Source organism: Eutrigla gurnardus (genome assembly GCF_963514095.1).
Source record: "Eutrigla gurnardus genome assembly, chromosome: 5".
In the NCBI taxonomy this organism is placed as follows: Eukaryota; Metazoa; Chordata; class Actinopteri; order Perciformes; family Triglidae; genus Eutrigla; species Eutrigla gurnardus.
Window position 1 is genome coordinate 7,836,494 of NC_139919.1, and position 27,176 is coordinate 7,863,669.

Below are 27,176 nucleotides of genomic sequence, written 5' to 3' on the forward strand. Positions count from 1 at the left end.
ACTGTATTATATGCCACTGCCATTTAGTTGAATTAAATATATTTGAAGAGATATATTGTGCCAAATATTACTTTTTGGTTTGGGTTTGTTTGCCATCCAAAGAAAATATTTAAACCAAAAACACCAGAGCTTTCCATTGGAACACAGCAGCAATATACGGATTTATGACAAGGAAATGCACTGAAATATTTAGAGAAAATGTCATTTAGATCCAAAGAAATACACAAAATGACTTGAACCTTGCATCAACATCAAGTGGTAAATGCATCTATTTAAGTGGTAAAAACAGAGGGGGACTCACTGGTTATTATATTGTCAATACAGACGAGTAACTCAATGATCAGTTTTAGTTGCTGCTTTTTATTTGTCAAGCCAAAAACAAAAAGGGAAAACAAACCGCTGGATTTAAATCCAAGCAAAGATGACGTTTTTACACATCAGAAGCTGAAGAAATTCAAAACTATACAACATGAAAAGATCTCTCTCATACAAACCCCTGGTAAAATACTGCTCAAAGTGCTATAGTGCATAAGGAGAAAGACTTGTCAAAACACTGACAAAGGTTTTTTTTGGCAATACATACCTCACATCCCATAAATCCATCGTCACTTAACAAAAAGAAAATACTAAATGACGACATGGCAGCATTTTTCACATCTTTAAAAAGTAACACAATATACGTGAGTTATCAAGCTTGTTAAAGGCAAGATGTATACAGTGATTATTGTTCTGTGAATGTTTATTGAGTAGTTATTAATGTAAAACTTGAAATATGTTTTAAACATTTTGAAAACCAATATGACATGAACACCTGTTGTAATGAACCCAGTCATCTATCATCACTTAAATCAACATTTGTGACCCAAATCAAATCACGGTTATGTAAGGACTGTGATAAGTGTCTACTTTGTTGATCAGTTGCTGTTTGAGGGAACAGGGCTAACGTTTGAGGGAACAGGGCTAACGTTTGAGGGAACAGGGCTAGCTGAGGAGTCCAAATGGCAGAAGCTATCACATTAGCTGAGTCACGTCATACAATTACTCTGCTGTTCAATTCGTGATCAAGTGATAAAGTAGTGATTTTAATGAGAAACATAAAGCAAGGCACACAAGTTATGAGAAATGCTAAAAGCAATCTGACTATAATAAAAAAGACAAAACATTTGGTGTCAGGTTTGAACAGAACTACAAACATCACAGTTGATAAAAGGTTGCGGGGGGGGGGGGGGGGGGGGGGGGTTACCTTTACAATTAAGTGGAACACAGAATAAAGTTTGTGAAGCTTTGCAGTTCGCTGTAGGACTTCAGGACAGTCAGTTTGTGGGAAAACTGGATAGTTAGCAGTTCTCTCTTAAATACCATTTATGTGCCACTGAGCAAGGCACTTGCAGTACCAGTGGAGGAAGACTGCGTTTTTTTCCAGCTATGACCTGACGTGACTTTGAGGATTTGGCTCCCTCCATTGAGCCGAACAGAAAGACTTGTTGGGTGACGACTGGCAGCCGTCTTCCAGTTTGAACCCTCAGTCTCCAGGTGAATCATGGTGCATGTTGGGAAACAGAAGATCCAGCTTTATGTCGACGTGACCAGTTATTATACAAGTCCCAGGCACTTAAGTGAACAGGTAGATCGTAGAACTGCGAAGGTTCGGTCACGCCAGCCTTTTTATAACGTTAAAATTATAAGCGCGGATTCACAGATTTGTTCACAGAGTTAAAGTAAGACTTCGTAAAAGTGAACTTCAGCAAACGAGACATGTTGCACATCCTCTTGGATCTAACACTGCAGAAGAGTCTGACATAAAAGTTGATGCTACAAATACGTCTCTCCAATAAACCATGCTTACTTACTACGTTATAGGCTATTGTAGCTGGCTAGTTTCGGCAGGTTACCGTGCCAACTATTTGTCACTACGTCACCAAGCTGTCTGTAACTATTCACGATGCAACTTTCTGGTGTGGCCAAGCGCTTTGGCTGCTGCCACTCCGATACGTCCGTTTTTGTTTGTTGGAACAAAAAGGTTTTAACCGTCATAACTTCTAATAATCTGTCAGTAAACATACAAGAAATCAAAACTAAAACAAACAACAGATCATTATGGCTCGATACATTACGTTGACACAGGATGCAGCTTTTAGTCCATGTAGCTGTAGAATGCCTCGTTTTACAGCTTTATACTACCTGCATGCTAACGTAAGAAGCAGCTGAGTTGCAGTTAACGTGGGAATTAATCAGTCTTGTGGATCCAGACTAAAGCCCTGGAAATTGACCCCAGACCTGTTTTGACAGTTGTCACAGCCGGGTGGTCAGTGGGACCAGCAGCTGTAGCCCAGGCTGAGTTTGAATCCTAGTCACTGAGCGGTAAACCAGGAGCGACTGCATGTTACCTTGTGAATAATTACAAGTATCTACAATGGCTGACAGCAGCATCCATGTGATCATCTGGGGGCGATCTCCTGCATCATGACGGGCAGGTGGATGGTCGGACACGAGTCTCTGTGTCTCAGTTTGAACATGAGCTGCTCTTTTTCCTGAGAAAGCTTCTGGTTCATTACTGCTTGCCTCTCCAGCGCCACCTTCAGGTCCTGCTGCTCCTTTGAGAACTGCCTGGAAACGGAGAGAAGCGAGGCGATTCAGAACCACTGTAGAAAGACTTTTTCAGGATCTTTTGGGATATGGTTCACATTTTGTTGATATTATCATCTGACAAGCCTCATGTTTTGCTCATGAAGTCCATTTTAAAAACAAAATTGGTTGAAATCCATTAATGTTCCCTGAAAAAAATGGAAATGTCATAACAACTTCTGTACGTTTGTTAAGTATGTTTTTGTAATAGCTTGGGTCATCAGATAATAACAGGTAACTGCAACATACTAAACTAAATCTTTTTCAAGTGTTGCTTATGTGTACATGAGTGCAACAGAATAAGGGTGGTGTTTTGTTTTTATCTAATAAAAAAGCAAGCAATAACAAAATATTGTTCCTGTGTTCGTGGTTGTGAGTAATTTTAAGCTTTCAGAAGGAGCCAGGGTCACTGGACTAAAGTCTAGGAGGATCCTGACTAGTAATTTACAAAGTGGAATCTGTCTGACGTGCTGTATCTAGTGGTAAAACGGGCAGATGTTCGATCCCCGGCTCCTGTCTGCATCTCAAAGTGTCCGTGAGTGAGAGCCTGAAGCCCAAGTTGCTCTTCGTATATTCTGGATTGTATTCCACAGTGAAACAGATTTATTGTCCTGCAGGTGGCGCCACATTGCTGCATATTGAGTGACGAGAAGAAGAGGGGAACGTACTGAATGAGAGTCTGGCAGTTGTCTATGCGGACTCGGAGATCCTCGTTCTGCTGCAGGATGTGGATGATCTGATCTTCCAAAGACAAGTTCTTCTCCACCTGAGGATGAGGAGGAGGAAGAGAAACACAAAGAAAGAGAAACATATGAGAGATACGGAGAAACACTGGTTCTAAAAATAACAAAGGTTAGAGCGTAGGTGGAGTCTTCCTACCAGATCGTCCATCTGCTGCAGCTTCCTGCTCTGCTCCTGCACACGCTCACTCTTCATCTCAATCACAAACAGCAAGGACTCCTGCTCAGACTCCCAGAATGCACCTGGGCTGCCATAGGCCTGGAGGAATCCATCAGAAATGATCCACTTTAATTTTCTACCTACGACCTTTATTATATCCATAAGCTCTTATAATACCATATATGGTGAATGAACCTAGACAAATAGACTCCATATGCGTGTGCTTTTAGTGAGTGGGTAAAGTACATTTAGTGGTAACCATTTAAAGAAGTTACTACGAGCAACCACGGACACATTCAGCTGAAAGTCACCAGTAAGTAACTGGTTGACCTGAAACACCTGCCGCTCTGAAGCAGTCGTGATCCTGTGTGAATTCAGACCGAGTGAGGTCACATACACACCCGAATATTTCTCTGCAGGTCCTTCTTAAACGTCGACTGTTCAACTCTCCTCCTCAGCTCGTTATAAACCTGCAGGTCGGCTGTCAGCTGCTCCACTTTACTCTTCAGGCACAACACAATGTAAAACAATTAAAGCATGAAAACGCTGTCATGTTGCATAGTAACACATGAAGAAACACCAAGCTGAGATGAGAAGGACTCTGCTGGCACAGACGCCTAAAACCTTTTACACGTGGGATATGTGGCCCACTGAATATGTCCAGGGCTCCTTTTCTCAGCTCGAGGAACGTTTTACCAACATAAACCTCCATGGATAGTACAGTTGCATAGTTTTACAGACGAGTATGTTTTTTACTTTTAGTTTAGACTCTTTTAACGCCTTTTTTGCCACTGGGCACAACTGGATACAAAGCTGAGCAGCAGTTCTTCATTTCAGTCCATGCAGAAATAACATTTCTTCCGTGTGCTTATACAATGGTGGTGATTATTTTTACCTTGAGGAAGTTTTCAGCTGCCTGAAACTTTTCTGTCACTTGAGTTTTCTCTAGTTGGTGTTTCTTTTGGAGCTCTGTAGCAAAAGACAAAAACAAACTCAGGCTTTTTAAAACTCACAAAATGCAGAACTGCATCATTTGGCTTTTACTTTCTGTACATGATTTAACATCAAATAAAACTTTGATAAAACAAAATGACAAAAATGCATGTAACACTACAGAAATAGTTAGTAGTAACTGATATTAGTATATAATAGTACAAGTTGTAAAAAACAGTGTTTCACCAGTTCTACACATGGTAGATATTCATGTCTAATACCGTTTATCTGAATATTAAAGTAACTCCTTTTGGTGCCGATATAAATAACTGAAAATATTAATATTAATAATGCGTTGTCATCGTGATGTCACCTATTGGTTCGTAGACTCCTCGAGCTCGGCATTTTGCTATTAAGTCACCAGGTAGCCCCGCCCTAAAGCATCCCCTGCTTTCTGGTCTGGTGGACTCTAAATGGACCATAATGTACTAAATGAACATCATGCTGGATTGAAGAAGACTTGAAACTAGAGATTGAGACTAAAACTCATGTTTACAATGTTTACTGAGATAATACATCAAGAGAGAAGTAGGACCATTTTCTCATAGACTTCTATACAACCAGAGAGGAGTCGCCCCCTGGTGGCCAGCAGAGAGAAGTAGGACCATTTTCTCATAGACTTCTATACCATCAGAGAGGAGTCGCCCCCTGGTGTAGGGACGTAAATGCTGCCACTAAATACTATGAAAGCCCCACATCTGCACATTCAGCTGGCTTTCTCAGCTCTACATGATGTATACATTAAGTTGTGTTTACTGAAAAAAAGAAGAAGAAATGTTTTAAAAACACGCTCCCTGGTGTACAGACTATAAACTGGTCTATTAAACCTCAAATGTCGTGAAACCAATTCGGCCCAAATCCAAGGAGCTGTAACATCACGACTAGACTCATCGAAACCATGCAGTGACGTTTCTCTCTGCAGGAATAGTCATCGCCTGAGGTCAAATCTAAACCAAACTTTCACCACATTTCATTCACACGTCTATAATGTAGGTTGTTCAAACCATTTCTCAGTTTATTCCTAATACTCTACAAAAAGGTCATGACTGTAATTTGTTACCTTCTACGTTCCTCTCACGTTCCTCAGTAGCAGATTTACTTCTCTGTTCATGCAGGACGTTCAAATCAGCCGTCGTCTCTGTTCTCACCTGGAAAATCAACAGTTTCCGTTTAGATAACCTGCTCTGACAGTCAGGAAACATGGAGGACATCTGTGACATCGGCTACTTACGTTACCTGAACATCAATAAAAGCATCTGAAGTGAAAAAGTGTAAAAAGAGAGAAAGTTGCAGACTCATAGATTAAGAGTAATGAGAGAAGTATATGTGATATAGAGTATCTGCTGCACAGCTGCTGTCTGCGTCTAGGAATAACTTCTCTGGCTGAGTTTCTCATCATCAAGCAGAATGTCTCCTCCGTCTGCCAATGAAACCATGTGACTGGACAGCAGGCTCCATAATGTGCTGCTGGGTTCAGCCTTCCCACCAGATGTTGGACCTGCTGCAGCACTACTGAGGAGGCCCTACATAAGCACTTCATGGATTCATGTGAGGAAGGTTACAACCTCCTCAACTCTCCACACAGATCAGGTTTCAGCTCTTCATGCACAACTACATTCTTCAAAATAAATGTTATGTAATATTTATTAAAAGCCACAAGGCAAAAAAACACAACATGTTAAATGTCCCTTTTTATTGGGGATATTTATATTATTATCAGCTTCGTCACAAACCACTGAAATATAAAGTAAAAAGTGAGTTATGTTTTCCTCAACATCTCTGGTTGATCTGATCCTGATAAATGAGCTCACCTTATTGAGGATGCTCAGGACGAGGGCGCACACCTCTTCATCGGCGTGTTCTCTCAGTAGCTCCGCCCTCTCCGGGTTCCCATTGGCCTCCTTCAAAATCCTCAGCTGCCACTCGAAGCGCTCCAGCTGCTTCTCCAGACAGACGTCCGTCTCACCTGACGTCCGTTTACCTGCAGACGGACACGAGGCACACACGTCTAAACCCCGACAGTACTACTGACCAACCGCTGTTCCTGTTCAGAGACTTTCTTTATGAAGACAAACAGGCGACTTTACAAGCTGGAGCTCGTTTGAACCGTTCCTTTAAAAAAGATGAAGAACTACTTCAATTAACTAAACTCTGAAGATATTAAAACTAATAATAAGCTACTAATACCACAAAATAAAAACACTCTGTTACAGTAAAAGTACTAATACCACAAAATAAAAATACTATGTTACAGTAAAAGTACATCACAGAGTAAAAATACCGTGCTACAGTAAAATGTTCCTTCAGTAAAGGTATGACAGTAGAATCAGTATTAAACTGTGTCTGTTCTACTGTTATATATTCTATCAGTCTGGACTGACGTGTCTCATCAACACTTGAAACTGAAAATATTTACAACTTTTACAAGTTAAAATGAGAATGCTCTTTTTGAGGCTGCTGCTTCTGTGTTTGTCTAAGAATCCAGAGTAAACAGGCGGCAGCTCGTCTGAAAGAGCAGTAGATACTGAAACAAAGAGCAGCTTTAGTGTGATTGTGCTGCAGTTTGACAGATGAAACACAAATACCACAGTCTTGTGATCATTCAGACAGCGGGATCATTTTGTTGCACAGACGCTTTCTTATTTATAATGGGGGAATCCACCCTCTTGTTTTTAAACAGTGTACTGCTCTTTTCATTTAAAATATATACTTTATACTATTTTTTTATTTGCACCAATGTCGGATTCTGAGTAATACATTTATATTTGGAAGTGCAACTGCACTGAAAATACATTTTGAGGCAAATAAAAAAAAAAAACTTAATTAACTCCCAGTGTTTCCCCCACGTTCACACAGCAGCGGCGCGCCGCCGCCGCTGAATTTTCTCCGCCGCTGCAAAAAAAAAATCATTTAAAAAAAAAAAAAAAAAAATTTTTTTTTTTTTTTTTTTTAAATGATTTTTTTTAAAGGATTTTTTACGTAGCTCCTTTTAGAAAATGTACAGCGCGTAACGTCAATTGCGCAGCACGCGGCACATCGTCACGTAACCAACATCAAAGAAGAAAAATACACAGCGAGTGTGGCAGTTGTTGGCAGTAGGCTACCCTACACGGTTGCAAAGTTACATTGATTCTAGCAGTAGCGAGTGAAGCGGAAGATCGAAGAAAGAAGGAAAGAGTGAGACAGACAGAGAGAGAGAGAGAGACAGACAGAGAGAGAGAGAGACAGACAGAGAGAGAGAGAGAGAAAGTAAGTTGCTAAAATGTGTCGCTGCATGACCACCAGTGTCGCTCTCTTGTCCTCTTCCCCTGACTCTCACTGTCTCACAAAGGAGCTGAGCTCACCTGAGGTCTATTTGTAGTGCTAAGGCTCACACTGATTGGTATTCAATTAGCTTTATTTTTTATTTTTCATGTGTGTGAGTCTGTGTTCTTTTCAAATTTTAGTTAGGTTTATAATTTAAAAAGATGTGTTTTGCCCATTGTTGCAGGAGATTTCATTTTTGAACAAAGTGTCTTATGTAAAAAACAGTTATGCTTTTGGCATAGCAACCATGTTTAGTGTTTAAGCATTAGGCAAAAATCTGTAAATAAATTGTGCAAATTATATTTGCGTTGTGGCATTTTTTGTTAAATATTACTATACAAAAATATAAAAATCTGTAAATGAAGACACAAAAGGCAAAGTTACAACACCAATAATCCCATCTACAGTAATACACAGGACTGTTTGAATAGGATTTAAGTGCATATTCTCCTCTCAAAGTGCACCAGATTCATGCATTCCAATGTAAAGGGTACAAAAAAATTTCGGCCGGGGGGGCATGCCCCCGGACCCCCCTAGAGGGTTCGGGGACCACCGCTGCTGAAAAAAATCCTGCGGGAAACACTGACTCCACAATGCCACCACTTACAACGGAGCACATATGAAGCCGATTATTGATGCTTTATATGTGGGACATCAGAGCAGCACATGTGGGACTCTCACATGTGCTGAACATGAAACGTGAGGCTTCAAGCTCAACGTCTGAGTTAACCCGGAGAAGGACTTCGAATATAATAACTTCACATCTACGTGTATTTTGTGACGCGTGAGTGAAACCTAGCTGTGGATGAAGATCATGTTCAAACACTCAAGAGCAGCTACTAAATGGACCTTAATGTGAGATTGTTTGAAAAGTGCCCTGGATTTCCTAAACCAGCATCTCACTGTGGTTTCTACCAAAGAAACAGGAAGTAGATGCATTTGTCGGGGACTATTTTCAGCAGCGGATGAATCTACATGAGTTGCCTGGTTGCCCGGAGTTGTCCACTCATCTTCACTCTCATTGATTCCCGTGGTGGAGGCTTGATTTCACTGACCAATCACGAGAGACCAAGGCATCCAACTGAATTTTACCAAATCCTAAATTGACAGGTGATGTGTTGCCATGACAACATATGTTGTGGCGGTGTTTAGAGAGTGGATCATGTCGTGTACCGTCTACACTGAGTGGGTGCTTTTACACCGTGATGCGTCGCAGACGACAACCGACGGCACGTCTGAGACGCATCACGACGTCCCGACAGGAAGGCTAGCTGTCTCTTTGGCCAATAGGAGCACAGAACGATCTTTAAACAACTGTAAACAATTGTGGCGAAAGAGGAACGATGTTGTGACATGGAGGAAACATTTGTTACCACGGCAACAACAGCCCTGCCTCTTTGATATTTCCTCGATGGCGATCAGGACACAGTGAAGAACGAAAAAAAGTTTGAGAGAAATAGCAGAGCACAGATGACATCACACACACGTGGTAAAAGAGGATTGGTCGGGGACCAATCACAGATGTATAATCCCCTAATCTCACATGGTGACCATCGCACACGTAATCTGAACCAGGAATTAAAGGAGAACGTTCTAAAAACAAGACTAGCCTATGATGTTCAGAAGACATGACAAATGTATTATTTATCAAGGGACTCATATCAAATAAAAGAATATTATTCAATGAAAATGTTGGGGTGATTCTCCCAAATAGACCCGGCGTCTCTTCTGGGAGGATTTGTGTGAAATATTCTAGATTCCACAAGTGAGTGTCACAGTGTGTTGTAACGACGTGGCCGTAGGAGCTCAACGTTACCGACATTAACGAGGAAGAGACACGAGAGACACTCGACCCGGTGTTACACCAGATTCTGTGACCACAGAGGCCGCTGTGGTGCATTTTGGTGCACGACGCAAACTGGCATGAAGCTGAGGATCATTTTTGGATTACCTTCTTTGGAATAACGTTTTTTGGATACACCTCTGGATCATCATTTCGATCTACATAAGAATTTGATTTAGTTATTCTTGCTGTGTAAAATGAAGGATTATTTATGTCTGCTTGGAGAGACGAGTAAAGTCTCCTTTTCTTCCAACTCTGTGGATTTGGGAGTTTGGACCACCAACGTTTCTTTGCGTCGTTTACGTTCTTCTTTATGCCACAACGTACATGCAGAATAATATATAATTAGCTTTTTTCTAAAGAGAGAGAACATCAACACGGACAAGCTGAGTGACTTATAAGCAGTTGTTTCCTCGAACATCTGTACTGTAAGAATGATGTCATCGTGTTGGTACTATCCTGTTGCAAATGAGTGGTTTAAACTGTACGATGTGCTCATAAACGGGAGGAAATGAGATTACAGCACTGACTGCCGGTCAGCAGTGAGTCATTCCTTCAAAAACAGATGGTTCATTCAGTTACAGAAACTCTAAACTCCAGGACTTTACAAACCTGGAATCACCTGGGATCTCTCCCCAACACACAACTGTAGCTGATTGTGATTATTCAGAGTATATTACATGTTGTGTCCCAACAGTCCTAACTCTTTTTTATTTATTCATGTCATCATATTTTCCAAATCTGACCCTTTAATGCTTTAAAGCCTCGGCTTATTTCTCTGTATGCTTATAGCAGAGTTACTACACGTCTCCTGCAGACAGACAGACAGACAGACAGACAGACAGACAGACAGACATTGGGGACAAGAGAAGGACAGTAAAAAGTTGATATATTTAAACCTACTGCCATCCAAAGGACAGAATTTTACAACTGGATGTTACATAACTAGAAGTGGAAGTTTACGACAGAATATGACGAGAAGGCTGCATTTTATAGCTACATGTATTACTGGAATAATTACATACCGGTATTAAATAGTAGACACAAAATAATGTTATTTGATACTTTTAACCACAAAGACTAGTTCTTGTCTTTTGGGGGATTACCATTCATACACTGACGTCAAGCTTCAAATGAAGTCCCTTTCTGTGAAATGTCTACTATGAGGTCTGACATCATCACAGACGAAGAGAACTGGACTCACAGGATCCACCAGTCTCAGTTTATGCAAATCAAGACTGTTGAGGGAGAAGTATACAGAAATATTCACTTCCACTATTTTAGAATATTGGAAAATAACACATTTATACTGCAGGCCAAACACTGCATGATAACGGGTTCTATGGGTTCTCACCAGTCCCCCCTTTACAGATAAGCCTTCTTTCTGCTAAAGACCCACAGAACCCATTTTCATTCACATATCTTGAGGTGAGAAGTCAAGGGAACCCTTTTGGAAACCACCCTTCTGGTTTTCCCTCACCACATTCGGAGCGTCAGCATGACAAGTCTCTGTATGTTTTCACCAGTTCTTCATTCTAGCTTGAAGAACGAGCCGGCTACAGCCTCTTAAGTACAGTTTGTCAGCCTGGATCGCCGGTGATCACACAGCTCTCAGAGGGTTTCAGTGTTTGATTCTGCAGTCCATGTGTAGCGTTAGCTTGACATGCCGTGTGTTGGTATTTTCAAATGTTCAAGTACTCAGAAACACCGTCAGTGTCCACACATGTTCTGCTGTCGTTTTTATAAAGAAAAAAACCCAAAGTGTTAATAATAAGTGAGTATGCCTGTATGTCCCCCGGTGTACAACTCACATGAAAGCTACTCTTTTATTTTGTGTTGGCGGTGCCCGTGGACAAAAGCAGTGGTGTTCCTGAGTGTCGTTAGAAAATGAGTCATTTCACCCACTCACCTCCTTCATCTCGGCGGCTCTTGTCTTTCTGGTTCTTCTCTCCCTTCTTGCCTTTGCTTTTCTTCTGATAAGGACAAAGAAGAAAGAAAGAAAGGAAGAAAAAGAAGAAAGGTTTCAGTGAGCGACTGGCAGTTCATGTGGTGATCTTTATGTTCTGTAACTGTAGCATGAAAGCATGGTGGAAGTAGCAAGCTAGCCAGCAAAAAGTGTTGAATTTGGCTCCAAATCTGTGTAACAAATGGTATTAACCCAAACATAGCAGCATCAATGTATGAGACATAATAGAGCATATGAAGTATGTTTCTGTATAAATCATTTCTGTGTGTTTAGGTGGATCCCTCTAGAGGTAAACAGCAGGCGACAACAATAAAATAAAACAGAGAAAACCTATTTTCAGCAGGTGTTCCTTCAGCCTGCCTGTATATCAACTACTTCATGCCATTTTGTGGGTTTTTATTATTAGAAGTGATATCAGGGTTCAAGTCGTAATAATATTTGTTTTCTGAGCTCACAGTTCCAGACTGAAGTGAGCTTATCTCTAACAGCTACAGTGATAAAATGAATAATGATGAAGTGAACCTGTTGTGGCCTGGCAGCAGCAGAGTGCTGGTTCAGGTCCTGGGTGTTAAACTGGGCCAGTGATGTTGTTATGAAAGCTGCTGGTGGAGGTCTGACTCTCTCATTAGTCTCCACATGACTGACGCTGCAGCTTTCCCCCTTTTCTCTTTCCTCGGTTACATAACTGCAGCTGCCGCTCAAACACAACGGGACAACTGTTGGTTTATGCTGCCGATAGAAAAGCTTCCTCCTCTTCATACCTGCACATTTATCACCTCCCTGCACCGACACGAGGGCGGTCTGTTTACACTTTAGAAGACGACAACGTGGCAGCTGTGTCATCAGTTTGCAACAAGACATTATGGGAATCCAAGAGAAGGAAAACAAAGATGGTCCTACAGCTGCAGCAAACAGTTACTTTCATGATCAAATCATTTGTAATTTCATTATTTAAGCTGTGAAGATAAACATATATCTTTAATTATCTTGTTTTGCCTGAACAACAGTCCAAAAGGTTTACAGCGAAAGGTGAGTCCCTCAACCTTCCCAGCAAATGATCACGAAAAAAGAAATTAATTAAAAGAATGTATTCATGAAGGAACATCTCAGGCAGACAATAATCAGTATATAAATTGAGTGAGTCAATGAGTTCTGGCTAAAATAATTTGAGCTGAAATGAAGAATGTCTTTCCAACTCTTTGAGATTACATGGCTGGTCATATAGTTCACCTACATAACAATATTAAGGTGGGGAAATTACAAAATATCAATTTCTTCATATTTTTTCTTCCTGGAAAACAAAATATGATCCATGAGCTAGCATCAGCTAGCACCAACCAATTTTAGCCAATATGACATCATGACATCCATCAATCAATCAGAGCTAGAGAAGCTGGTGATCTTATCCAACGATCAAATCAAATTCCTCCCAACGTTATGCCCCGCCTCGTCACCAGACGGAGGATAGACACTCTGGAAATGTTGTTTCAGGTCAAATGTAACCATCTTTTAAGCCCAATAGCAAAACCCAATCGGTATTGCTGTTTCAACATGGAGGCAACCTCCAGTGCATTAAACCAGCATTCTCTCTACTGACCATCAGGGGGCGACTCCTCTCTGGTTGTATAGAAGTCTATGAGAAAATGGTCCTACTTCTCTGTTGATGTATTATCTCAGTAAACATTGTAAACATGAGTTTATGGTCTCAATCTCTAGTTTCAAGTCTTCTTCAATCCAGCATGATGTTCATTTAGTACATTATGGTCCATTTAGAGTCAAACAGACCAGAAAGCAGGGGATGCTTTAGGGCGGGGCTACCTTGTGATTGACAAGTCGCTACGACGCTACTAATACAGTTAGCTACTAAGATAATTTTGGAGCTTCACGACAGGATCCAGATGGATCCAGATCTGGTTCAGTGTACGGGGCTAAACGTAAAGCATCGTATTTATGAATGGTGGGATCACAGCGTTCCATGATTACGGCGCAATCTTCTGTGCAAAAAGGCCTAATGTTTCACTCGGGAGGGGCGACACCTAGTGGTTAAAGTTGGTAACCGTAGTCAGGCCACAAATCAACATGTGATGTCACCATGACGACGTCCACTTCTTATATACAGTTGAAATGTTTAACACACGCGCGCACACACACACGCACGCACGCGCACACAGTAATGCTTACTGTATTGCACCACACCCACACAACACACACACACACACACACACACACACACGCGCACACGCACAAAGTAATGCTTACTGTATTGCACCACACCCACACAATACACACACACACACACACACGCGCACACACAGTATAAACACTTCTAAACTCTGCACAGCGAACTGGACACCAACTTTATTTAAACTCTGAGCTGGAACAATAAATCTCTCTGGTTTAAACACGTCGCTGGGTTCAGGAGGAGCTCAATTTAAACCTCTAAGGAGCAGGAGGAGGAGAAGAGGTGGTGAGGAAGAGGAGGAGCGTGAAGAGAAGCATATGTCCCTGCAGGCATCACAGGGGCCCTAGCTTTAAAAAAACGACATAAATCACAGCAGGCTCCTCTCCTCTGTTTGTACAGCACTTCACCGGCAAGTTGAACCCTTCTGCACTAAACTGAACGTCTCATTCTCAGAGAGCAAGTTCAGTTTCTGCAGAATATTAATCATCTGTGGTCGTCTTAAAGCCACACACTTTCCAGTGATATTAGAAACTACAAAAGGTAAAAGAGGAGAACCTTCCCAGCACATTTTAAAGAGTCATATAGTTATAAAAGTAATTTAGTTTTCACTAAAACTGGATCTAATTCCATCACATGTGGGTTGAACATACAGCTAAAACTAATAATTATTTTATGTATTGCTTTAACATTATTTTAGTATTGTAGTGCGATTCATCTTTTTTCCAAGGCGACGTAGTGATTGAACAAAACTCAAAAGATATTCACACGAAAGCAGCAAATAATCACCAAGATTCAATGGTTTATAAAGTCTAATAAAAAAATATATATTTACTATTACTTTATTTCCTACAATGCACCTGGGCAGTGTCTTTCATTAGAAGCCTGATTAACAGCCAAGTGATACATTTCACATTAATTTTCACTGACTGAGCTGAATTCTATTTGTGAAATAGTAGTGATTGTGATTTTCAATCAATAAACTCATTGATTAAGTTGCCTCTCTTTTGTTCCATCCAGCTCTGCTCCAATAGCTGCATCTATTAACAGTGAGAAAATGTTTTGGCTTCTTTCATTTGTTCTCCATGAGGAATAATTGTGAGATTATTAAAGGATTGTAATAAGGAAAAATAATTAATAACCTCCTCAGTCGTCATTTATGGCTGTATTTGTTACATCAGATAATCTCTATATAGTCCACATGGATTATTTAGTGGCGTGATTTGTTTGTTCTTGTTACATAAAGCAGCTATTGTTGTTTCTGGGCAAAGCAGTGAATAAAAAGCCTGATACAGTGATTATAAATCTGTCAATCAAAGTTCAGCCAAAACAGGACGTGACATCATGCTGCAGTACAACACAGGATGCTGACACATCACTAGGAAGACTTTTATCAATCTGCTAAACAGTGTTTCGATTGGCTGACTGGGCAGATTCACATGGTTAAAGCTGAACAAAGGTGACCTCTGACCTTCAAATCAGGAAACAAATCCTGTTTATTTCAATAAGGACAAGAGGAAGTCAATGGCCCGAGAAAGAGAGAAAGCATTTAGAATTAGATTTTTCATTAATTCATAATTTTCTCCCTTTTATTTTGTTGTTGTTTCAGATGGTCATATTCTAGTCAATTAACTTTTATTTTTCTTGTGTAATAACAAATATAATGTTTTAAAAAAGTATGCCGATTGATCAGTTAGTGGTTTACAGTTTAATGTACAGTCAACCATCACTGGTTCACTTTGTTACTGAAGAAAACTTGAAAACACGTTCATTCTAAAGCAAGTCCTGCAGCGTCTTTTTCAAAGTGGACATCAGAGATGATGATATCCCCTGGAAGTGTAAGTCACACTGAATCTATAAATAGTGTTTCATTTCGGTGAGTTAACATTTGACTGAGTCACGACTCTGAGAAGGAGTGTGAGTTCTGTGTGTCAAAATGCCATCGGGTGCACCTCGTATTTATGGGTCAGAGTTGAGTTATCTGGTAGGAACCTCACGTCTGCAGCTGTTTTTCAGTGTCTGTGTTCCTGCAGCCGGTTATGTCCGATGCTGTGAGAACAAGTTAGTGACAAACATGTTTCTGAACAACCGTAATGACTGTTTTCCTCCTCTGAAAAACCACAACAACACGATGAAGTACAAAACAGAAATTCTGCAAATCAACGAGGACATGTATTGCACTCACCACAAAATTCACTTCGCCTTTTTGATTCTACTTAGATTTCATCTCCTGAGAACAAACACCTCTCTGTCTCACTTTCCACAGACAAACACAATCTCAGCTACATGATGAAATGTGTGCGTTGACCTGCATTGAGTTCTTCAGGATGAGATTTAAAGTCCGGGTTAAAGTCGCACACGGAGATGAAGAGCAGCTATTTGGTCTTCCTTCGCCGTGTTAAATATCTCACATTTCATTTCTAAGCTGCTACTAAAACCTCAACAAGGAAACAACAGACCACTCATCGAGGGGCGGAAATTCATCACGACTGAAATGTCTCCTGGTCTTTAACTAAACCACAGAGTCGTGTCATTTAACTGCTTGCTGAAGGAAAAACAAGTCTTCATGTGGCGTCAGGACAAACTAACTGTATCAAAGAGAAACATGCTGCTACGAAATACAGAAATAGAAATACAAGCAGAACTACTGAGCTTTTATTCCCTCCATTCACGCGTCCTTTGAAGATTACAAGCAGAGTTTAACTCCATTAAAGTTGTGTTAAAGACTTAAAAGGAAATCTGTTCCCAGATCTGAGGAATGAACATGTAGATGCTGCTATGTTATTTTATTGGCGGACACAAAAACTACAAAACCAAGACTTGTTATATATATATATATATATATATATATATATATATATATATATAAAAAATTGTATTTGCAATGATTCAGCGTTGGAGACGCGAGGAGGAGGTAAGACGCATTCTTTTAACACCACAAACTTAATTGTCCATTTGAAGAACCGTCATCCGCAATGTTACGAGTTTGTGTATATTTATATATAATCGGTATCGATATCGGTTAACAGCCAAACAAATTGTAAAATATCGGCATATCAGATATCTGCAAAAAATCCAATATCGTGCATCCCTAAAAGATTGTATTTTTCAACAATTCATAAGAAAATATTTTAAATGTATTGGAAAATCAGTGAATTTGCTGGAACACAAGATTGCACCATTTTTCTAATCAAATCAGTTTTTAATTTGTGCTTCCTTTATAGCAGACATCACAGATTGACACCCCTCTAATTTCTGTGCAGTAGTATGAACCAGTGAGCTACCCAGTTAGCTTAGCGTAGCATAAAGTCTGGAAACAAGGGGGAGTAGCTAGCCGGGCTGACGTTATTTAGTGACGTTTTTCTTTCTCAGCTGAACTGTGGTCTCTGTTGATCTCAGATTATCTGGTTAAATTAAACAGTAGTGATATAATGTGTTTAGTCAGTTGATCTGCACAGGCAACTCTGGACAACAGGAAGGAAGGAAGGAAGGAAGGAAGGAAGGAAGGAAGGAAGGAAGGAAGGAAGGAAGGAAAGAAAGAAAGAAAGAAAGAAAGAAAGAAAGAAAGAAAGAAAGAAAGAAAGAAAGAAAGAAAGAAAGAAAGAAAGAAAGAAAGAAAGAAAGAAAGAAAGAAAGAAAGAAAGAAAGAAAGAAAGAAAGAAAGAAAGAAAGAAAGAGAAAATCATTTCTACAAAATGTTGAACTGTTCCTGTATTTTAAGGAATTAATGCCACTGATAGTACTGCAGTATTATAAAGTACTGCAGAGACTCCTATATTGTCAAAATAGATGCTGCAGAACCTGAGATAATATCGTTTTTAGTACACAGGTTGTTATTCTTCATGTTTAAGTTGGTGGCTACGTTACCCACAATGCAACAGGACCACCACAAAGCGAAACAAAGCTTCCTGGGCTCTTTAGTTATGAGAGGAACCAGGCCGTGAGTGGTGAAGTGTAAACAGGGACTTTAGTAAACGTAGTGATGACACAAAGTTATTTTGATAATCAATGTCATTGTGTTGTTGAGCAATAATCAATACATTGTTAAGGTGACCTGATCGGGACCCTGATCTGGTGTTGATGTCTCAGCTAAAGTAACAGCAGCACAATAAAGTCCAAATACACAAGACGTTTGTCAAAGCGCCGCTCGCTGCAGCTCTGTGGCAGGAAGGAAGTGGCTTCTTAAAAACACGGTGTTCAACATGAGGGTCGGGCTCCACTGTTTCATATTTCATCTATTTATTAGAGGCATAGCATTACGGGTTACTTCTCTGATTTCTCTCTTTCAAACACAAGCTTATAACGGTGTTTTCACAATACTTTACCCTGACAACATATTTCAATACCAATACTGAAACGAAATTATGGCAAAAATCTCAAATTTTCCTATGAATTCAAATCTACAAGTATGCAGTATGTTGATGTCCCCTATACTTGAATTTATTTTATTTCTTTGATACATAACTTCATATTTGCAACCACCGCCACATTAAACAGCATCTAACAAGACTTTTTTGTGAAGCAGCGCCCCTCCTGCGCATCAGTAACAGTTCAGGTGGAGAGTGGTACTGCAGTAGGAGATGGAGAGAGGCTACCAGAAGAAAAACACTCAACGATAATACATTCAGACAAAGTTCTGTGAGAAGTTGATGAGGGAACGCTGCTAAAAGTAGGAAGACACCACAGTAACTATAGAAGCTCTTTTCTTCTCAGTCCACCTTACATTTATGAGAAAACACAATCAAATTATTATTTAACAGGAGATGCTTGGACAGACTGAGGAAGATGTGAGTAAGTTTATTTGAACATTTAATTAGAGCCGCTTCGTTGATTTCCTTGTTTTTTGACTGGAGTTCTGCTGATAGAGACAACAGCTCAGAGCGCGACTTTGCAGCCGGTAATGGGACGAAATGTAAATGTCATGTCACGATTATTGTGAGTGTTTTTCATCACAATACGTCATAAAATCCGATCTCGCCCCATCCCCACGTGCAACACTATAATGGTCATTTATTAACAGATCAAGGCTCAAAGAGACATTATCCAATATTTCACGACAAAAAAATTAAAATCTGATTTAAGCCTAAAAGTAAAACCACATTACTCCCATTAATCATCTCATGACTCCTGATTTAACTGGAAGCACAGAGTTCAACTAGATAACTGTATAGAAAGTAGTTAAAAGCAGCTGAAGCAGCAGCAGCTAAAATGGTACCACTGAAGCTAACATCTAATAATGTCACACAGACTCTGATACCAGTCACAAGAGACATTTTACTGCACAATGAGTACTTTTACCATCAATATTATATATAAGTACATTCGGCTGACAATATTTTGTCAGTGTTTTTGTTGGATTTTTAAAAGCATGACTGTTCTGCTTCTCCTCAGGTCGTTTCTCATGCCTCGTGCCCTCGATGCAAACTCACCATGCAGAGTCAAGACAACAATGTGATATTTACTCGTTGCCACGGTTACGCAGATAACTTATGAACTCATCAGTAAGTAATAATAAAAGTCACAAGACAGACTGGAGGCTTCAGGACTAGAAAACATCTCATGAGGCTGTTTGACCGCAAAGTAATCACAACATAATCTTTTGTTTATTAACTTAGTTGCTATCGCTAGTTATTGATATCTATATTTCAAATATAGACAGTAAAATGTCTCAGTCCTGATTGGTTGCAGCCAAAGTCAGGACCCTTCACGTGTAAAGAGGTTAAGTCCCGCCCCTTCCTGTGTCCTCCATGGGACTGTATTTCAGAAAAATATGTATGATAGCCAACGGTGACAGACAAAGCACTTTTTGATCCCATTTGAATTGTTCCATGAATTACACGTTACATTTTCTAGCTAACCACCTTGGCTGCGTTCCATCACTAACGTAACGTTACCTCGCCTGATGTGAGATACCTGTGGTGTTTAATCCAGCGATCTTTTTTTGTTTTTCAAATCGGTCAGGAAGAGAACGAGCGTGAGTAACGTTACACACAGAGAGAGACGCCACCCACCACACTGTTGGGTGTGTCGTCTTTGTCTATTTTCAGTTATATGACAAAAGGAAACTTTCTTGACATCTGAATTATCTTCATGGTACAATTCATACGGGATCAAAATCATATCTCTCAATGTTGACTACATATTCATATTTATCCTAAATAAGTCCCATGGTGGTCCACTGAGGAGTGGGCCTCTTTATGGGGTGGTCATGTGACCCGACATACCTGTACAGGAGTAGCAGCACAGCTGTTATCTATATTCTCTTCAAAGCCACCAGACTTCTTTGACAAAAACAGTCATTTTACCTGTCAGAACACAAGAGTTGCTGGTCTTCTGCTGCCTCCATCAGTCAGTTAATCTTGTTATATTAAATGCTTCGTCAGGAACATCATTTCATCAACATGCTGATTTGCGACTTGTTGCCCTGCAATCTGATTTTATCATGTCGATTTTATTGATGAAATGAGAATAATCAACCGCATTTAGGTCATATGATGACGACTGAGCAAATACCACTCACTGATGAAGATCATGAGATGTGGTTGAAAGCTGAGCTCTTGGTAATAACTCAGTTCTTAGCAGAGCTGATGCGATTAATAGATTTATAAGGGAATTGACAGAAAATGTGTTGCAAAAGATTGTTGTTGTTTCACTGTTTAATATCGCAGTAAACTAAATAATGACACATTTGAAGACGTCATCATGGAGATTTTTCACTGCTTTCTTAAATAATCAATTACTTCGTTTACTAAATAATCAGCGCATCACTGCATAATGAACATATTATTGAAGCTCAAGTCCAGTTTGACGACACAGCTGCCATTTAGTAATTTCTTCAGTCTGCAACGCACTCGAGGAAGTTCCTGTTTTCTTAATTTCCTGTACTTGATGAGTTTTTCAAATGGAAACTAGTGTGTTCAAAGTTTTAGCTCCAGTGTGAGCCACTGTTTTACTGCAAACGCCAAAGGTCACTGTGTCCAGACACCGAACAAGCAGAACTCCATTCAATTATTTGGGGTTTTGAGCTTCAACTCCAGCCAGCTCATATTTCCAAAACACTTTGGTCACACTGGAGTTTTTTTATGAGGCCGTCATGTTTTAAACAAGCCGTGGGCTCGGTGTAACACCTCGCCGCAGCTCAGACATAAACGGAGGGCAGCTTTTCAGTGTGGCGTTCAGGTCCCAGTGGAAACCTGTAACCTCCGAGATCAGATCGGACGTCACCTGTTTGCTCAGAGACGACTCGACAAAGTGGAGATGAGAAATGACCTGTAGCAACACGAGAGCTCCGTTACCGTCCACAGGTCCAACAAGGAAGGCAGGTCTCCAGGCGTTTTAATGCATGGCTGCCGTTTTGCAGCACATTTTAAAAATGGGGTTGAGGTTATTCAAGACTTTATGGGTGCTGCTAATTATTAGTGCATTGAGTTATTTCCATCCATCCATCCATCCATTGTCTACCGCTTATCCTGTATTCAGGGTCGCGGGGGGGCTGGAGCCGATCCCAGCTGTCATTGGGCGAAGGCAGGGTTCACCTGGACAGATAACCAGTCTATCGCAGGGCCGACATGTAGAGACAGACAACCATTCACGCTCACATTCACACCTACGGGACAATTAGAGTCATCAATGAACCTATCTCCATCCTGCATGTCTTTGGACTGTGGGAGGAAGCCGGAGAACCCGGAGAGAACCCACGCTTACACGGGGAGAACATGTAAACTCCACACAGAAGGAACCCAGGCTGACCCGGGAATCAAACCCAGGACCCTCTTGCTGTGAGGCGAGAGTGCTACCCACTACACCACCATGTAGCCCCGCATTGAGTTATTTTTCCTTGAAAAATTTAAAATGTATTAATTAATTGTTTTGCCTGTAAAACGCTACAAAATAGTGAAAAAAAGACTTCAAATGTTTTATCCATCAAATTAATTAACTAATTAACCAAAACAGTTTAAACAGATAGATCAGCAACTTAATAACTGACCAACTGTTTTGGCTTGAAAAGGGCTCACCACACCGAAGCATCATGAAATCACAATTCTTTATTACCCAGAATGAACTAAATACACAAACAGTGAAGCTCTTTGGAAATGAATGAAGCTCTTGATTCAAATCTTCCTTATAAGTAAACTATTTGGAGGACGTGCTGCATGGTTCTGGTCTCTCCTGAAAGGTAACAAGTGTTTGTCCAACAGTCGGAGACAGCAAGTCTTACTCACACTGAGTAATAGAAGCTTGAACACACTGAAGTAGAGGGTTTGATTTCCACCAACAATAAAGCTGAAACCACAGCATCGTGTCTTAACTAGTCCGAGTTTAAATTTAATCACAACACCACAGAGAAACGGTTTTCTGAGGCTCGACGACTTCAATCCTGACATCCTGGAAGCGCATCCACTAAAATCCTCCATATATTACTGCTCATCTACTCCAGAGAAGCTCAAGTCACCATACAATATTATTAAGATTTTAACATTTGGGAAAAGCTTAGTTTTCAGATTACATATTTTGTGATGTATAACCTTTTTTTCCTTTTTGCAGTTTGTAAGCATCTGTTTAAGATCTAATAAGATAGAAGGGTTTGAGTTTGTCAGCCAAGAATGACGAACACTCTTTAGGGCTCCAGAGTGCGACCATTTTGGTCGCAAATGCGACCACATTTTTTACGAGTGCGACTGAAAAAAAATTGTAGGTCACACTGGTGCACCTAACGCTGCTCGGGTGAAAAAGAAATCATAAGCGCAGCATCTCTTTGTGTTCTCCTGATGGCATCCTGGTCTAAACCAATAAGAGACAGAGCTCGGGCGGGTCCTTGCCTCTGATTGGCTGTGGTCCTTTTCACACTGCTGTAAATTGTGTCAGTTCGAAAATGCGAGCGCTCAGAGCAGGTACTCTGAGCGCTTCGACGCTGAGCGCTTCGATTTTCTTTGAAAGTGAAGAGAGGCAGAAAGCCTCGCCCCGAGACTAATTAAAAAGCCCAAAAATATGCCTTCAGACAGGACTGGTTGAAGCAATTTCCCTGGCTGATGTACGATGAAGAAAGGGACTCAATGCACTGCATTTATTGTCAGGAGTGCGGTCAGAATATGGCCGGTAATAGTGCGTTTGTGGAGGAGTCAACAACATTTCGCATCGAGACATTGAAAAAGCGCAATATGTCCAAAAAGCATACTACATGCCGTGATAAGTGTGTTAATAAAGCTCTCCCAGCTGCATTTCAGCGTCAGGCTGTATCGATCAAGTCCGCTGAGGAATCTGAAATTATTATAAAATTCAACGTCGCATACAATATTGCAAAGGAGGAGTTGCCGTTCACTAAATTTAAGTCTGAAATTATTCTGATGAAAAAAATGCCGACACACTAAAGAACAAGACAGCTGCGGAGGTTGGAAACGCCACGTACACGTCATTCATGATTGACGGCGACACAGACGTCTCTACGAAGGAGTGCGTTATTGTCTACTGCTGCATTTTGCATAAAGGGAGGCCGGTCAACATGTTAATTGAACATGTCGAGGTGGAGCATGGACACGCACAGTGTTTGAAGGCCCACATTACAGCATGAGACATCATGAATGGGAAATTGTATAGTAGCCTATTCCTAATATTAAAAATGAATAGCCTAAGTAAAAATATAAGGCTAAGATCACATAAACAGTTTTCCATTTGCAATCTATAGGCTAGTGACCTGTATGATCTTTTTATTCTTGAGGAATTTATGCTGCCACAAAGCAAGCATTTGCTGCGCTTGGGCATCAGTGTGCAGATTGGCTGGAGAAAAGGGTTGCTCTTGGTGCTGATGGTGCTGCAGTTAACCTAGGCCATAAGGTTCATTATGTAAAAGGAGAGCAATAAAAAGGTGACTTTTTGGCGTTAAAGGCAACGCGATGAAAAAGGTGGGTGCACCTAAATTTTGTGCTGGTGCACCTTAAAAAAAGGCGCACCAGTGCAACCAATGCAAAAAGTTAGTCTGGAGCCCTGCTCTTCATCTTTGTTTTGACCAACTTCCTGCTAATCCTGCTGACTCCACCCATGAACACACCAGAAAAACTCAGCGCCATCTAGTGGACTGAAAAAGCTTTTGTTACCAAACGGTTTAACTTTTATTTGTGATATTAATAGTTAATATAGTGGAAGATTGATACTTGCCATCTGTCTATAAGTACAATATTACCACACAAAATACTCAAGGACACTTTACAGTTAAAAATAAACGATACGATGAAATTAAACCACATGGACGGTCCTATTGGCTCACGTGAGGTGTCAATCAAAAGGTGAGCCAGAAGCCGCCATTGTAATACCAAAATATCTGCAATGTTATGTTTTGTTACTTTATATACAGAAACAGAAAGGATGAACTTTCATTTCATATGTGTGTTACTTGTGTGAAGACATTGTTTTGTATTCCTGTCTTGTCATCAGTATTGTGAGTTTGTTTTCTTAATGTAGGATTTGTATATGATGTAGACTGAGTATAGGAGAAAAAAACATTTTTTAAATAATTTAATATCTTTAAAAACCTGAACAAAGGAATTTTAAAGCCCAAACACATGAGAATAGAAGTTGAACGTGGAAACTACGGAGGGTGAATCTGTTGAATGCGTGTAGTTTACAGCCATTGATCTCCTGCAGCAGCAGCTCAGACTCTGAGCCTCTAAATCTGGTCTATTCCGAGATCATCAAATGCTTTACTGGACTTCATGTTACGCAACAGCCTCTCAAACTGGTCTACAATGAAGCAAACTGGTTTTTAAACATCTGAATTATACATATGATTGATGGTTCTGGAGAAAGTCAGTCTTTCTCTTAACCTGCTGCCTGTAGAGCTTTCCTACATTTCCCAGAATGGCTTTTCAATCCAACTATACAGGAATGTGGAGAGAACGATCCATGAACTCTAAACTCAAATCTAATTTGATGCTGGATTCATTTTCTGTAGATCGATTAATCTGCAAGTACTTCCAATATGTTGGAGAGATATTCCATTAGTCCTGTCATCATGAGCCATGTTAATAATAAGAAGAAGAAGAATAATATAGATAAATAAACAGGCAAATATAATACCACAAACAACAACAGAGGACCTCAACATTACTATAGAGCTGGTATATAGCATATATCCCTCAATAACCAAAGATAACAGATCAGCTTCCAGATTCTCTAACGTGAAGATCTAATGCTTTTTCTTTGTCTTCGTTCAAATTAAGCTGAATGGTTGGATGGCACGAGGCCCTTGAAGGCATCACATGCAGTTGTGGGAATTTTTTTTTTTTTTTTTAAAAGGTATTTTTCACTATTAGCCAAAATGTTATTGAAGAAACTATTAGAAAACGTTCATCCACAGCCTACTCTTCATTGTTTAAATCCCTAAATATATGAAGCTCTGACTTATATCTTTTGAAAAACATGAAGCTTAAAATGCAGAGTCACACACAGACTGACATGAATCATAACTGAAAAGTACCTTCAAATATCAGGATGTTATTTAAAGCCACCGCTGATAGGAGCTTTTTGTTTGCAGCCGATGCTAAACAAATGTCACTGAAAGTCAATGATCCATTTCTAACTTTTGAATGATTTGACTTTCTAACTCGTCCACACTCGCCGAGCAAACTCAGAAGGAAGATGTCATTTAGAAATAATACGTGTAAAAGCACACTTTAGAGTCGCCACCATGTAACCTGCAGCTGAAGCAAACATTTTCTGTCAAACGGACGATTATGAAACATGACCTGCGGCTTGCGAAATCCCATAAAATGCCAAACAGAAATCTGTTCAGTGCTTTCAAGACAAAGACTGCATTATTGTTGGAGACGGTCAGAAGTTACAGAAACCACAGAATAACTGATGGGTTTCATGTTGGTGCAGCAGTTCCTCGTGTGTTTGGTATCAAGTCAGTTGAGTGTTTCTGCCTCGCCGACCACCTCAAAGAGATAACAGAACTCTGAATCTTGTATTCAGACATGTTTACAGCCGCTCTCCTGTGTGTTGTTCACGGAGGGATTTGAGATGTTTGGGATACTGATCGAGCATAAAACCACGGCCCCCTGGAGGTCCTCGTCTGTAAAGCAGTGACCCACATGAAGCCTGGCTGCTCCGTCATTTTCTATCAATAACCGGTGGAAGACAACAGCTGTGTAGGTGTTCAGCCTCAGTGGTCAGGACATTCAGCTGCAGTGCACACAAACACACCGCACGGTTTCCTCAACATGTAGAGACACATGGAGGAAGTTAAACAAACATCTACATCAGATATCTGTAGACTTTAAAGAATAATAACCACTTAAATATACACATTTACATATAGTGATGTTATCATAGAAGTATCACTGAGCTGTCATCTTCACATCCAGACATTTTATAGGATTTAACACAGGATTATGACACACTGTAATGCACTCAAATAACACCCAGAGCATCACACACACTCACACTCACACACACACACACACACACACACACACACACACACACACAGGAACTCACTATGAGAATATTACAGCTATATTTTAGGTCTAAAACTCCATGAAATCGATTTACACGCATTACGAAACACGTATCAAAGCAGGGTTGTTTCAAAGACAGCAAAGGACAATAAAACGCGTCATAAGGTGCATTTAAGTGTCAAAATCACTGCAAACTCATAAAAGCACTCTTCATCTCAAGTTAGCATGATTTTAGATAGGAAATGGCATTAAAACGCGTCGTGAGGGGCATTAAGGTGTGTCAAACTTGTAAAAGGGTGTCCATCTTCTAACAGCACCGTGGGAACGATTCAAACACGATGCCAGATTAGAAACAGATGTTCAGAGGAGAAGAGAAGAAAAGTAACGCTCACGGGCTTTTGTTTTTAACGCCTGTCTTTGTCTGGCTGGCGCCAAATCAACTGTTTCTGATTAACACGTTTGAAATAAATGCTAAAGGCGTGAGCTGTGTTCTGGGGGTCCATTATTATCCGGAGCTCATTCCCGGCACGTTTTGCAGCCGCAGCGCAGCCACCGGCCGCCTGCTAATTAACTTCCTCCTCCCGAAACAAAGTGAACTTCTACCGAGACTCTATTGTTTTCTACCCGGTATTTAGTGTCGGAGCTTCTCACCTTGCTCTGACTGCAGCCCATTCCTCCTCCTCCCGGTCCCCCAAGCTCTGCTGTCGGTTAGAAGCCGCTCTCACTGTCCGCTCCTCCTCCTCCTCTTCTTCTTCTTCTTCTTCTCTCTGTTGACAACTTTCAAAAAAAAGTCCCATGAACGCATCGCTCGGGCGGCCGGCCACGAGGGGCGGGGCTTATCTGTGCTGCATTCAGCAACACTCAGTAAACTCGCCAAACCATTCTTTTTGTTAAACTGTGTGTGCATTATAT

General features: G+C 40.5%; 1 protein-coding gene across 2 annotated transcripts; it reads right to left on the minus strand.

Annotated features, from left to right (window-relative positions):
* Positions 1–340: 340 nt before the first annotated feature.
* On the minus strand, positions 341–27,039 carry ccdc69 (coiled-coil domain containing 69). Of its 2 annotated transcripts, XR_014597133.1 has the most exons (10): positions 26,916–27,039; positions 11,577–11,640; positions 6,330–6,499; positions 5,579–5,666; positions 4,421–4,494; positions 3,927–4,028; positions 3,505–3,624; positions 3,294–3,391; positions 2,317–2,607; positions 341–2,277 (listed from the first exon to the last, which is right to left on the minus strand). XR_014597133.1 is itself a non-coding variant. In XM_084009577.1 (9 exons), the coding sequence occupies exons 1-9, from the start codon at positions 26,934–26,936 to the stop codon at positions 2,439–2,441; spliced, it is 906 nt and encodes a 301-aa protein (XP_083865703.1). In that variant the 5' UTR covers positions 26,937–27,039; the 3' UTR covers positions 341–2,438. The 2 variants fall into 2 exon arrangements, 1 of the variants encoding a protein (XP_083865703.1); XM_084009577.1 differs by having other exon boundaries at positions 341–2,607.
* Positions 27,040–27,176: the final 137 nt, after the last annotated feature.

What these genes read in the sequence shown, in the direction of transcription:
- ccdc69 (XM_084009577.1), bottom strand. Translation starts at nt 26,936, where the DNA reads ATGGGCTGCAGTCAGAGCAAG. An exon ending in GAGCCGCCGAGATGAAGGAG is followed by an intron (nt 6,500 to 11,576) that starts GTGAGTGGGTGA and finishes GTCCGTCTGCAG; the next exon opens with GTAAACGGACGTCAGGTGAG. An exon ending in ACCTGCAGAGAAATATTCGG is followed by an intron (nt 3,625 to 3,926) that starts GTGTGTATGTGA and finishes GGATTCCTCCAG; the next exon opens with GCCTATGGCAGCCCAGGTGC.